General features: G+C 35.5%; 1 protein-coding gene across 5 annotated transcripts in view; it reads right to left on the bottom strand.

Moving 5' to 3' along the window:
- cacna2d2a (calcium channel, voltage-dependent, alpha 2/delta subunit 2a) overlaps positions 1-15631 on the bottom strand; it is a 219918-nt gene that overhangs the window by 160476 nt on the left and 43811 nt on the right. For all 5 annotated transcript variants that reach the window (XM_028001954.1, XM_028001956.1, XM_028001955.1 and 2 more), the window contains exon 3: positions 848-964. In XM_028001954.1, coding sequence (XP_027857755.1) covers positions 848-964 — 117 coding nt within the window. The remainder of the gene's footprint in view (positions 1-847; positions 965-15631) is intronic.

Raw genomic sequence — 15631 nt, 5'->3', positions numbered from 1 at the left:
CCTGTTTAAAGTACAACCTTAAACAAAATGGACACATACTGTTTGATGAAAATCTTCAGTGGATTTATAAATCAAGAATAAGTTGAACAAGTTGATTTGCAAAACTTGATTTTTTTTAACTCTCTTACGCTACACAACATGTCAGAGTCATGCAGACCTTGGTCTGCAGCTGTGCTGAATGCAACATGACAGTGATGAGGTGGTGAACAGCACTGCGCCCCACGCTGACTAACTGCATCTTAACACCTCAAATAAAATTATTTACATTGGGCTATCTACTGGTTAAAGAAAATGTTTGTGTTTGTTTCTAAATTACAAACAGCCCTAAAACAATATCAGACCACACAACACTTGTAGAAAAAAATATTTAGATTTCTGTGTGTTTTCTTTAATTGGAGAGCTTAGAATCCAAACTTTCAGAATCTGTAAATAACTAAAAACGCCCAAGCAGATGTGTTCAAGGTTCATGACTAGTTACATTTACAAAACAGCGACATTTTTCACATTAGGAGGAACAAAGACAGTTAAGAGACTAAGAGTTGTGTTACTGCATGGGCAATTTGAGAACCTGGATTAGATATATATTTTTATGTATTTAAAGTGAAGGTACAACCAGCTTTTAAGGTTATTGGAAACCTTGATGTTAAATGGCTGCAGGTAAATACAGCAGCTCAGACTGCTTCTTATAGTGTTTGGCATTTTCCTTTTGTCTTTGTAGTGAAACAGATGAATTATCCTTACTTGTATGAAAAGCAACTGAACATTCAAAGACTCCATCATGCATATGGGAAGTGAGGCATGGCGTAAGTTTGCAGACAGGTGACACAATACGTGAGGATTCTCTTACCTCTAAGGCTTTGCTCTTGCTGTTTAGCAGCTTAGAGATGTCCCGCGCCACTCGCTCCACCAGATCCTTGGGGTTGTTTCTCTTGATTTCAAACTGGCTCTTCTTCTCATTATAAATCTGCACATGGAGAGGAAAAAGGAGGGATCAAAGGTCACGCAACCACATCCATTAGCTTAATTAAAGAGATCACAGAGGGGCTGTTTGCTTCTTTTCAAGGTAGCACACAAGATGGTAAACATTTACTGTAGAGTAGGCAGTCTGCCGGCTGTCATTATACCCACAAGCCTCTGCTCTGTAGAGGAATTAAGCACAGAACAGAGCCTTAATGGCAAAACACTTAGCTAGCCAGCTGCAGTCTGGCAGTCAGAATGAAATTAAATAAACGAACACCCCAGCAGATTCTCACTGCTGGCTGAACACCTTGTGTCTCTACAGTTTTAAGTCTTAAAGAACAAATAAATGGGGAAATTTTAAACAGTTTGGGAAGGAAATCTTTGCATTTTGTCCTTTTTTGTAGGAGATCCTTCCTCCCAGCAGATGTTAGACTTTGCAACCATCAGCAATTGTTAATTTACATGCCATTATCTGTACAACATCAATGCTGCACCATTTTTCATTGTCACTATTTGTAAGTAATCTTTTAATGCTCAAAGATACATGCATATTGTGCACATCTTTTACACTCTTCAGAACTGGAGTTCATTCTGTCTTTATGTGATTTTGGTTGCTGTTATTGCACAGAAATTTCCCCATTGTGGGAGAATAAATAATATTTCTACTTATCACCTCAGATTAACCAGCACAGTTAAAATCGCAGAGTGTCTACAAACTCTGAAGCAGCACAATCATACAGTGTAAACTTACCAAAAAAAACATCTCCAAGGGACAAAAGTTATATTTAAGAAATTTTAAAGAAAGTCAAGATTTGTATGAATTACAAAAATAATAGTTATTTTAGACAAGTTTTATCCAACTATTAAAATTCCTTATTTTATAGATAAACCTCATAACATGTATACTTTCAAATACACTAGTAGAGAATTATTGATTAGTTACAATCGTATGACTTTAAACATACAAATTAAAATCCCAAAAATGTACATAAATTTGATAGCAGAAGCAATAAATTAATGAACACGTATTTATGTAACAAAATAACATTCTGGACCTATGATGGAAAACGTGGGCATATTTAAAGGGGCGGTATTATGTATTCCACCTGGAGAAACTGCAAATCTACTGAGCTTACAAACTCCTTCTCAGTCCAACACCACTAACAATGGTTTTAAACGGCATAATGGAGGAACATTGTTATGGAGACGCGCTCTTTTGGAAAGAGCAGGAGCTTCTTAAAGAGGCAGAGACCAATTTCAAGGCATGAAATTGTGAAGTCAAATTTCTTTGACGTTTGTTATATACAGCATACTTACTTGACTAAAGTGCACTTTAAATGCGAATACTGAATAAAGGAAAAGACAGTTACCCCAATTGTTAAACTGGTAATAATTAAATAATCAAAGACTTTCCTGATAAATTTATCAAAAACAGTAACAGCAAGTAGAACGTTGGTTCCATGAAAAATGGAAATGTTTGTAAAGCAGGATCAGGAAGTGATCGAGTGGCAGCGGTCTGGATAGCTGACAGAAGAAGGTACTTGGAAGATCAATGAGCTTCTCTGTAGGAAATGTGAAGGCTGACTCAGCAGCCTGAACTCCTCCTGTAGTCTCCAGAGGGGAAGACAACATTTCCAAAACATCCAGTTTCATAACAAAACTAGCTTATATTTGCTTTCTAGGATAAAATCAAGCAAAAGTTTATCATTTTTGTTATCACAATGACGTAAATGTCTACTTCTGCCTGTTTTCATGGTACTATATGTGTCTGCCCATATGTATGTAACTATTAAACTGTTCCTGCAGAGGGGAAATATATAAGGTAACACTTTATTTGACTTAACACCTGTCAAGAACAAGAAGGCGTTTTCATAAATGTTTATGATTCTTGTGACGAAGTGCCATTCTGTAAATAACAACACTTCTCATGCAAATTTGACATTTTTAATGGACTCTTAATGTAACTTCGCTTTAAAAGTGTCATTATTCACCAAGTAAAGCAAAATTGACACTTTTAATGTAACCTTTATGAATCTTTGCATTACAAATGTTATTATTTACTGAATGACACTTCATGACAACAGTCATCAGCATTCATGAAGGCTCTTGTATGGTCATGGCAGTGGCTATGGCATAGTTGTCATGTCAGTCTTATGAACACTCCTTCAAATAAAGTGTAACCCAATACAGTTTCCATCAGCAGAAAAAGGTTCACAAAGATAAATGCTCTTGAATAAAATGGCATCTAAATCTTCATCTTGGTGAACAAAATACATCATATGTACGTAATGATCACATCTGGTGCGAGACGGATATTGATTCATAGCTTCAATATAACCAAACAAATAAAATAAGTTTCTTAAACGTCGACTGTCATTTATGCAAAGTGAGGCAGGTCGTTTTCCAAATCCAGATATTCGTGTTACTGAAAAAGGTGGATTTCATCAATTTTGTAAGATTTTGAACAATAAAACATTTAGGTGCTACTGACAGCTGAACATGTTCAGATTTCAAACGTTTGACAGGTAAAAAATGTTCTTTTAAATGAATCAATTAAGTGATATAATGTGCCATCTGTGTGTAGCGGCACTACCCTTTGGCCACTATCTGATTTGTAGTTCAACATTTGTAAACCTGTCAAGTGTACACTAATAAAAAATACTATTATCCTCCAATCCAGAGTCAGACTACACACCTGATATATGAAATAAGGAAAGATAAGCAGACAGTGATAAAACTGGTTAACTTTATCACATCTCTATCACATTTACTCAAGATAAAAATATATAGTATATCCCTCAGACAATAACAGAGACTCTGGGTTTGTCTCTACAGAAACCACTGAAGCCTGTATGATTGTTTTAGGGCATTTGTCTAATTACCTGCAGAAAATTATCTAAAAGGATAGAGTTCTAGAGTTAATACAATGCCAACATATGTTGTGGTATGTAGAAATGTGGACTGTATCATTCTGATCATGTAAAATCCCTGCTGTGCAATTTGTTTGTTGATGGCCTCATTAAAGGTTTTAAAGTGTTGGGTAATACAGAACTACAGTAAATTACATAACATGAAGACTGCTATAATATTTCACAATATTACAGAGTTCATGTCGGACTGTTTCTGGTAATACAAACAGAGACGACTGAACTTTTCAAAGAACCTGCAATCAACACACTAACAACGCCCGCATTCTCGCTGTGCACACTTTCAGATCATGTTAAAGCGCCAATATAAATAAGAATTAAACAGAACATGTTCATTTTGTAATGTTAGGATCAATATTTACATTTAAACATAACCAAATGTGTTCTGTGTAAACAGAAATGAAACAATTTAATGACTGCTTTCATTCTAAGGGCAAATATTTGTTTTATATGTGTTCATTGGCATCAATGTATAAACACTCTAGCACCATAAACTTCATCTTAAGAATTAAAATTCAAAAGTTTTTATGAAATATTGTAACAGTTGGTGTTATTCCTGTCAGTACCGGTGTAACTGAGTCAGGTTTGAAGTTAAAAATTTAGCTGGACAACAAATTGTTCCAGTACCTATTGAGATAGACGGTAATATTGTTGTTTGGAGAATATTTTCACTTATTAATAATGGCATAGTAATGTAAGTTCACCCTCTCAAAGACCAATAAACTTTAGTTTTGTGAAGAACCCTCCAGACTGGAACTAGATAAATAAAACACAAAAAACAAAAACAGATAATAAAAGGTAAATAAAAATCACACACATCTGAAACCATAAATAAAATGGGGTGTGAGGTGTAAACAAAATTACCCTTAAAAAATAGTAATCGTTAAAATGTAAGTTATTGAGCTCATTTTGATTTAAAATTTGATTAACTGATTAGTTGCTTATTATTGCAGCAGGCTTACTGTGATGGCCACTAAAACTATCAATTTTGCTGTCTTTAAGTCAACAAAAATATTTAGTGTTGATGTCAACTTTTAAGGCTTAGTTGTGCCCAAACTAAGTCTCTCATAATGGCATATTTTTCCAGAAGTTATTGTGATAAACTAAATATTGTTGTTTTGAGTTCATTTGCAAGCAATTCAATGGTAATGCAGGAATACAACCTTAAAGACCAATAAACTTTCAATTCTAATCAACATTTAACACTGGAGCCAGAATACATTTTAATACCCAAAATAAACAAACATCACAGAAACAACAAATAAAATTCATTATACTGTATACAGTAAATTGCCCTTCAAAATACACTGCTCAAAAAAATAAAGGGAACACTTAAACAACACAATATAACTCCAAGTAAATCAAACTTCTGTGAAATCAAACTGTCCACTTAGGAAGCAACACTGATTGACAATCAATGTCACCTGCTGTTGTGCAAATGGAACTTTGTACAGAACAAAGTATTCAATGAGAATATTTATTTCATTCAGATCTAGGATGTGTTATTTGAGTGTTCCCTTTATTTTTTTGAGCAGTATAGTTGCTAGTTGAGACCAAACTGAAGATTTTATCATCCAGTTTTAGGCAGAAAGAAAGAAAAGAGAATTTATCATGCAGGTAACTGATATTTTGCTTATAGAATAGAATAGAATAGAAGTACTTTATTCATCCCAGCAGGGAAATTACTTCGCAGTTACAGCATAGCGACAAGACAAGACAAGACCCAATAACAACGTCCGGGTGTTGAGTCTGGAGTTTGGCTGGGTCAGAGCTGATGACGTCACAGGCCACCGCTGCATCAGCTGTTCACGCGAGCAAAAAATGCCGTTACTCCACTCGGCGAGGTTCTCCGCAACCAAGAGTATAAAAAGTAGCAGAAGAACGCGGAGAACATCGACAGAACCACATCCAGCCATTGTACAAAGCCCAACTGATGATCCATGGGTTCTTCAAAGCACGGATCCTTAATCGGTTACAGACACAGACAAACACACACGACAGGAGCTGCGTCTGCAGGCAGCCAGCTGCGCCGGCGCCATCTTGACGAAACTATTATTGTGACAGGCCTTTGCCCAAACTTTAACTTTCCTGCTGATGTCTTGAGATATTGCTTCAAAGTTGTTGTTTTTTTTTTGGTCATGATGTCATCTACGTTATGAAGCGCACCAGTCTCTCCAGCTGTAAAACAGCCACACCATGTGATGCTGCCTCCCCTGTACTTCACAGCTGGGATCCTTTTCTCAGGCCTGCTTCTCTCTTCTCCCTCCAAATGTAATGATGATCATTATGACCAAATGCTTCATTTGTTTTTCCCATCAGACCACAGGAAATGTCTCTAAAAATAAGATCTTTGTCCTTCAGCGCATTTGCAAACTGCAATCTGACTTTATGTTACTTGTTAAGTAACGGCTTCTTCCTCACCCTTTCTCATCCTCCTGGTGTTCATGCTTGCATGTGACCACAGAAATGTCAAATTGCACCCAAATATGAACCAGATTTGTGAAGTTCAACTATTGTCTTCCTGATTTTACTTTAAATAGATCCACAGGTGAGAATCCAGTTAACACAAAGGTTGTTTATTATGATGCTATTTTAATGTTGTTGTATCAGAAGCTAACAAAGAAACGACATCATCAATCTGTCAGTACAAATGCAATTCAAAACTACTTTATGTATTCCGAATGGAAATTAAATAAGCACTGTAATAGTAGTAATCTTAGTATATGTAAAAATCTCAGTTACTTTTCTGGCCTTTAAATAGTAAATTGAAATATTTTTGGAAATCATAACAGATCGAAAAAATATTTAATTTCAAAATTATATATATTTTTAAATGCAGTTCAGGAAAAACTAAGAGCCCACTGCACTGAACCCCATTGAAAACCTTTTGGTTATTCCACCAAATATTGATTCCTGAACTCTTCCTGAGTTAAAACATTTGTATTGTTGTTTATAAATTGTCCTGAGCCATATGCAACAAAATTTCGTTCTGTATACACCCTGTGTATGCAAAATGACAATAAAGTCAGTCGAAGTCTAAGTCTAAGTCTAAATTAATAGAAACTTGTTTTCTTTGCATTATTTGAGGTTTGAAAGCACTGGATCTGTTTTGTTATTTTGACTATTTCTCATTTTCTGCAAATAAATACAAAATTTTTGCTTGCAATGTCAGAGACATGTTGTCAGTAGTTCATAGAATAACAGACCAATGTTCATTTTACTCAAACATATGTCTATAAAGATTCAAATCAAATAAACTGATCATTTTAAGGGGTTTCTTAATTTTTTCCAAAGCTCCATATATATAGCACATATAAATATTTATTTTTCTTACTAATCTAAATCTTGGTGTCACTTTAGTTTCTTTACCAACTGGGAAATAATGGTGGGCTGAGGCATCCAACTCTGGCCTCTCCTTCTGTAAACCTCATACAAAATCAGACCTCAATGCACTTGGGCCGCCTCTACATCCATGCAACAGTTTGACTTCACACCAACAGCTCTCTTGCATCATGCCGAGACCTTTGTGAAAGCATTTGTTTCTGTGATACTCCTCTCATCTCATTTATTCATATTATTCTTTAATTTGCAGCCCATTTTCAATTCATTAGTTGGCTGATGCATTTAAACCAGTTAAGGGTGAGAATGCACTTATCTATGATCTGATATAATGTTTCATTCCCTCTCAGCATAATTAACAGCAACAGGATAATTCGTACTGTGAGAATGATTTCAAAATCTGACATTTTTCAAGAAAACAGTTGGTGATGAAAAGAAACGTGCAGTTCGAAAGTTCAAACCTCACATCACGATTCTGCAGAACAAGCAGCACAAATGTGATTATATACATTATCGCTAACAGCTGGGTAATATAAAAACATATATACAGAACAGCAACTGCGTCACCGTGCAGCCATGTTGGTTCAGTAGTGAAAGGAAAAGACCTGAGTTGACCAACTGGGCAAAGCGCTTCACCGTTTCAACTAACACATCTTTGTTTGGTCGATTGGTCTAAATAAAACCTTGTGTTGTAAGCACTGTTGCCTTGCAGCAAGAATGTCCTAGGTTCTGATCCGATATTAAAATCTGCCGATATAAAAAAAAACTCTAGACTAGGTATCTGTGACAATGAGCCCAATCCATGTAGGCAGATCTATTCAGTCTAATTCTATGCTTTGTGCTTTTCGCGTCATGCTTTTTTTAGTTTTCATTGGCTCCTAATTTAACCGACTGAACAAACTAAAGTTGTGTTTTTACACGTTTGACCAAACTTGTGAAGCTATTGCTCTATTTAAGTGTTATGTACTGGTGCACAGTTATCAAATACATTTGTAATTCAGTACATTTATGTCTGTGTTTTACAAAAGGAAACATTTTAAGTCAGTACTGCTTTTCTGTATCGAATCGGTTTCGGCAGATACAAAATCTCAAATCTGAATCGGTCTTAGAAGTGAAAACAGTGGATCGGTGCATCCTTAATAAATCCTGCAAGGTTAAGAAGGTAAAGACAATAGATGGATGGATTAAACCAACAAATTGTATTTACTATTGTAACTACTATAAACAGGATTTCTTTCCTACTGTGGGTTCCTGTTGTGTTCTGATAAACAAAGATCTAGTTTTATCAGAACAAGAATCCAGAAAAACCCCTAATAGTTTATAGTTTATAAATGATCAGCTACTTATTCTTATTAAACATGGGGAACCAATATGCAGTTTTAGACTTTTACCTTTTTGCTGTTTTGTTTGTATTTCCTTCTGATTCATGTAAAGCACTTTGAACTGCCTTGTTGCTGAAAATGTGCTACACAAATAAAAGTATCATGGTTTTACTGTGCCTTGCAATAGTGTTCATACCCACTGAACTTTTCTACATGTTGTGACATCACAACTCAAAACCTCCATGTTAGGATTTTGGTAATGAATATTTGTGAAGTGGAAGTAAAAATCATTCTTTATTTACAAAACAATTGTGGCGTGCATTTATAATTACCACCCTGAAGTTCATGCTCCAATCCTGCAAGTCCTGCGTTTGTGTACTGACATAAACAGCTTTCATTTGATAACTGCTTCATATTTATCACATACTTATCATATTTATCTATTCATATTTATCACATAAAGTACAAATAAAATAGAAAAGTTGAAAGAGTACAAATAGTTTTTCAAGGAACTGTAGAAGGGCTAGTGGATGAAAAGTTTTTGAGAATCTGTAGAACATCCCAATCCACTACATGCATCTACATCAAGGATCAGTCGCTCAGTTATTAAATATTATGTCAAAGGGATTGATGAGTTGATGTGCTGCAGTTAGAGAGGGGGGGAAACAGCATCTGCTGTCTAACCAAAAGCTGGACAAGCAGCCGGGGGGAGTTTCCTTCCACCGGCCCACTAAGCTAGCAAACTTGGCCCTGGAGACTAAAACCATGCAAGCGGAGCCGCTTCATTGAAATCGCCTGGTGTCTTATTTTAGCAGCCATCAAAGGGACAAGAAATCCAGTTCACACATTTTAAATGACTCCAGGCAAAGATTGTGTTTCTTTCTCAATAGAATTAAAGCATTTTTTTTAATGATCTTTCTAAAACACAAGGTGGTTTAATTTGGTTCAGCTTTAAATGAAACCATAACCTGTTTTCAGTAAAAGCCTCCACTGGAAACCTTTTACATCACAAAACGAGAGAGCAAAGTTTCCACTCCATTGACAAACTACGGACCATGAAAAACTGATTCAAGGGAAGCATTTCTCGAGTCGATTTAAAAACCACATGTCAACTTTGTTTTAAAAATCAATATTAATTCGCCTAATGTGCTGATACTCTCTGGATCTGCCTCCTCCTGGAAGATTCATGGCAGTCTCAAGGACATTATAGACAAAGAGAGATTTTTCTCTTCACACCTTGAAGACAAAAAACAAAGAGGAAGAAAAAGATCAATAAAAGTTAGATCCAATAATGCGGGAATCATTTTATTGGCTGCACAAAGATCATTATTTAATATTCTCATTCTTGTGTCATAATTTTTATAGAAATTTCCAGCAGTTTTCAGCAGGGAAAGGAATTTTCTAAAATGCCATTTCCATCATTTAGGGAGTTGAAATTATCCCAGTGTTGCTGTATAATTGTGCTACTACTACAGAGTGTACTCCTCAGACAGCCTCGCTGGAAAATGCCTTGCCCTAATCTCATCATCAGAAAATTGAGCCAACGCACTATTGGGAAATTAAGCTGACTACTGTCACTGCGGTCCAAAATGTATGGAAATTAGCTCCAGCCACACAAGCTCAAACTACTGCATGGAAAACGCAAATAATAGAGGGATTAATAAACGAATGCTGCAAACTGCATGGCAGAATAGAAGAGAGTTGTTATCATGCATCATCTTTCATCAGTTTATGTTGAATTATTACTAATTAAATTATAATTTTACAATAAGAGGAACTTTACTATTTTGTTTACTGATTGATTTTTAAAATATGTCGACTCCTTTGGGATTTACAGATGCAATATTTATGGAGTTGATGAAGATGTGCCAGAAATATTTTGGACTAAAATCCTTACAGAGCTATGACCATAACATTTACTTTATTAGAACATACTTAAACTTTAGTAGAGGTATTGCTTTTAAATAAATTTAAACAGCTTAGTAATATGTTTTCTCTAAATGTTGTAAATTAGATCCATGTTTTGAAAGATTTAGGTTTCTCTTTTACCATATGCCCCTTGGTAATCCTGTCATTTATATTGTTTTACGTATTTATTTTAAATTTTTACATATTACTTTCACTGTAAACTATTCAAGAAATTTGTGCGACTGTTTCAACATTATAGGATAAAATGAAATAAATAAATTCAGATACTTAAAATAATCAGCTAGGCCTTTTTAAATGACATTTTTATCAACTGGCTTTATAAGTTAAGTTTAATTGAGTATGATTATCATCACGTCCATTTACCTTTAACTTACTGAATATGAGACAATAAAAGAAGTATCTCTTCTATTCTCTTTCTATGCGCCTGTAACTGTGCAATAAAGCAGATGCACAGAAAAAGCTGAACTAAAGAGCAACTAAAGCACATTAACAAAAAAAAATTATTTAAATACACTTCCGGAGTTAATGGCTTTATTTCCCACTATAATTCCCACAGTATGGACTTGGAAGGCTGCTTCACAGGGAAAAATGCTCAATAATTTATTAATTTATTGACTTGAAAGTATGTTGGTGAGTGATGTATTTTCCCCCCTCCCCACAAAAAGATTAGGGGCATGGCTAAGCCCCATTTACATTACACAGACGTGTCATCTCTGAGCAGCAATTTACCGTCTGAAAAAATAAAACCCTGAAAACAGAAATTGTCTGTTAAAAGTGGTGCCCATCCCTTTTTTCTTTTCTTTTTTTTTTTTTTTGCAAAGACCGCTGATAGCTTATGGACTGGAATGGCTGTGGAGCAAATTAGCAGTCTTAATCAGTTATGCTGTTGGCTCAGAGCTTCGCGGCTCAAACAGCTTTCTGTGTAGGCCTGTCATTCTCACGGGGGAAAGAGGAGAGGTGGCTCGGCTGTCTGTGCCGCTAACAGCCAACCCAGCCTTCTGCTGCTAACGCTCACACAGGACACGACAGAAGTAACTATGCCAATCGGCACCAATATGCTTCCTCTGGCAGCCAGGACGGTCAAACACACAGAGAGAGACAGAGAAAATCCCACACGCATACAAATGGACAAAACAAACTCGCATTTCCACTCTGTGCAGCTCAGACACGTCAAAGAGAATTCACATTCTCATCATTAGCTGTGATGACTGGTTTCACTGTGCCAACCTCTGAGTATCACTGTAAACACACAGATGGAAAGACAGAGGGTGGCAGGACTCCAGGAAATTACTGTTAAAAGTATTATGCAGATTCATCTGGCTCCAAAAATACATCAAACAAGTTCTCCTTCTTTGAAAGTCTAGTCCTGCTCAGCTTAGGCAAGTAAAAGCTGCATAAAAGTTTAGAACCAAAACACTGTCAGAAAAAAACTCAAATCTGATGGTGTGACTTTTCAATGTTTACTTTTTCCTGCTGTATTTCCTAGTAGTGCTCACACTCTTTGCAAGAATTGAGTAGTAACTAGTTACATTTACTAAATAAAATTTATTTAAGTCATTTTTGGGGGGGGGGAAATACTTTTAGGAGTATTTTGATATGTTGTACTTTTTACTTTTACTTGAGTAAACCTACTAGAACAAACTTAAGATCCAGAGAAACTCCTATTAGTTCATAAATTGTTCATTAATTATTCTCACTCCTTAGAGAAACTCCTATTAGGTTGTAATTGTGAAGTACTTTTGTTTTTCTTTTGCTTGTTTTGTTTGTAGTCCTCTAATACATGGAAAGCACGTTGAAATGTTTTGTTGCTGAAAATGTGCTATATAAATAAAATGACCTTACCTTACCTTGAGTAGTTTTATTATAAAGTATCGGTACTCTTACTCGAGTAAAATTACTGGATTTTCTACCCACTGAATGAAAAACAAGCAAACATGTTTTAGCCAAAGACTCACCAGACACAGACACACAGCTGCAGGTTTAATTACAGTTTTACAAGTTTTTTTATTGAAAAAAATAAATCTGATTTGGAAACTTATTCTTCTTTTGATTTTGTTACTTTTTGTTACTTTAATGTATTTTTATCATTTTGGTCCCTAAAAAAATACCAAAATTTCCACTGAACTTCATATTTTGGTCTGTCTGATTATGTAATTTTTAAATGTTAAATGTAGACTCTTTAGCAAATACTTTTTTACTCTTGCTTGAGTAATTTCTTGGACGGCTACTTTTTACTTTTACTTGAGTAAAATATGTTGAAGCTGTTCTACTCTTACGTAAGTAGAAACAGAAACCTCTGCTCCCTGGTGGCACTGATATTCTTGACTTTTCGCCCGTGTCTAAGAAAGAGCGGACTGCTTATTTCTCTTTGAATTCAGCCACAACAGGGCGACGTCTGGCTGTGGCAGCGCTAAGAAAGTTGACAGAGACAGATGGCGCGTCATTAAGGAATATTAGTGGGCTCCGCCAAGCAGACCCAGCTTCCATGGGCCCCAGGAAGAGTTCAATAAGAGAGAACACGAAGGGAGTGAACGGGCCCCTCGGAGGAGCTCGATAAGAAACAAACACACCAGAAAGCTTTGGTAGTTCAAACGGGATGGAAGCCTCCGGAGGAGTCCAGTCAGGCACATAAAAAGCTCAAACATTGACTGCTACTGTCAGACTACTTTCTCTGGGAGGTTTTTCTCTCTAAATCAGAGACAGGAGGAGAGAAAAAACCTCCTGTGTGACTGTGATGGACAATTTGCCACCAGCTTTGATAAAACACACGACTGACTGCATCTGAGATTTGATGGTTTCCTTTAATCAGCAACTTTCTACAAACTGGTATTTTATAATTAACAATCTGAACATGGTTAACTTGAACTACCCTTTATTTAAATGAATATGAACCAGTCTGCTTTTGATTGGACTGTGCTGGAATGAAGTGGGTTGATTATAATTAACATGGTCTGCATTAAACAGAAATTTCACCAGTTTGTCTTTAAAAATGCCTTATGACTATTTTTGTTATAATTTGGTACAATATAAAAAGCAGAATTGGTTGCAATTAAGGAAATGTACAGGATTCTCTCAAACACATACTGTAAAATTTAAGAGCCCACTGCATTGAACCCCATTGAAAACCTCCTGGTTATTCCACCAAATGTTGATTTCTGAACTGAGTCAAAACATTAGTATTATTGTTTCTAAATGAATATGAACTTGTTTTCTTTGCATTATTTGAGGTCTGAAAGCTCTGCATCTTTTTCGTTATTTAGACCATTTCTCATTTTCTGTAAATAAATACTAAACTTTTGCTTGGAATGTCAGAGACATGTTGTCAGTAGTTCATAGAATAAAAGAAAAATGTTCATTTTACTCAAACATATACCTATAAGAAGTAAAATGAAAGAAACTGATCATTTTAAGTGGCCTCTTGATATTTTCCAGAGCTAGTCAAATTCAAGGCCCACCGTAGCTTTTTATGTGGCCCCTCTGTATTATAGAGAACCTTTGAGATAAGTTTAGTTTATCAATCAAATGAAAGCAGTTCTGATGTTTATGCAACCAAATTACATCAATATGAAAAGATGTTCCATATCTCTTACTTTTAAAAAGCACTTATTGAATACAGAGATGGTTATTTTATTAATATTTAACAGTTTCTTTATGGGTTTTATTGATACATTCTGCCACAACCGGCCCTTCATATGACCGAAAATGAAAATGTGTCTGACATCCTTGCTCTAAATGAAACAAAAGCGCCAAAAACCAAACCACAAATTAATGAAGCCTCGTTTTGTGGTGATTGCTTTACATTATTGGGCACTAAAACATTAAATTTGACAGGATTGGATCAATGACCGTGGAGGTAAGATTTAAAAAGCTATTCCTGAACCTAACAGCCTTTTCTATGTTTGAATATGTATCATCTCGTTTTAAATTGGAAAATTTGGCAGATAAATAATCGAGTGATTTGACAGACATGATCTAGTTATAATCTGCTTTACGTGTTTTGTGTGTTTTCCTATCAGCAGTGGTAACAATGGAAAGAAACTTAGCTTACAGCATACAGCGTGTACGGCGTCTTGGTATCTGACACATCCTGGTGTCACATAACAAGATGTTTGGTCCTGTACAAATTCATGCTTTAGCAGGCCGGAGCTGTAATGTTGGCATAGAAAACGCTATGATGGGTCAGTTTGTTTTTGCTACAACACCATCCAGAGCAGGGCTGTCTAAACAGATCAGTGGAAATCCGGCTCGTTTTCTGGCGAACAGAATCATTCAAAGATGATCCTTGAAGAAGTGGAAACAAAAGGCAGATTTTGCCTCAGTCTTTAAGAGAGACAAGACAATAAATTACAAGGAGTTGTTCACTGAACTTTTCCACAATGATAAATTTCAAAGTTTTTAATTGGGATCTTATGTGATAGACCAACATATAGTACAAAAAACATTGTGCTTTCCTCTCAGTTAAAACGTTTCACTGCAATGACAACTGGGAGACAACCACAGACTTAATTTTTGCCTGTTCATCTTTGTAAAAAGGTTCAAACTGAGTCGGACTGGATGACATGCAGCTGTGATCACCAACCTTTTCAAGTCTTGCAATAGATTCTTATTGAGCTGCCTGGACTTTGCCTGGGTCACTTCAATCAAAGAATATCCTTTGATCAACTCTGGTTGGGTGTTTAGGATTATTGTCCTACCAGAAGCCAAATATTTGCTTCAGTTAATGTCATGTATGAAAGCCCAAACGTTCAATTTATGTTTTATCTGGCTGAAGTGTCCTCCGCCACACTTTTCAGATACTTATTAAGCCTGTCGCCATAAACAATAATTTACATTCTGATGATTAATATTTTTCGAAGGGCAATTTTGTTTACAGAGACTTCATAATCCATTTTATTTATGATTTCGGTTTTAAGAGGTTTTTATTTTTGTTTAATTTATTGATTTCAGTTGTATTTTATTTTGGATATTTAAAATGACTTCTAGTGTGTTCTTTAAAAACATTTAATTAGTCTGTGAAAAGGCAAACTTGTATTATTATGCCATTATGAACATATTACTTGAAAATATTATCGTTTATCACAATAATCACTTGAAGAATTTATCATTTAGCATAATTTATTTTTGCAAAGAAAATGGGAAACAATGCACATTTTA

Source organism: Xiphophorus couchianus, chromosome 20 (genome assembly GCF_001444195.1).
Source record: "Xiphophorus couchianus chromosome 20, X_couchianus-1.0, whole genome shotgun sequence".
In the NCBI taxonomy this organism is placed as follows: domain Eukaryota; kingdom Metazoa; phylum Chordata; class Actinopteri; order Cyprinodontiformes; family Poeciliidae; genus Xiphophorus; species Xiphophorus couchianus.
The sequence above is the reverse complement of the archived record's forward strand: the minus strand, read 5'-3'. Positions and strand labels throughout refer to the sequence as shown.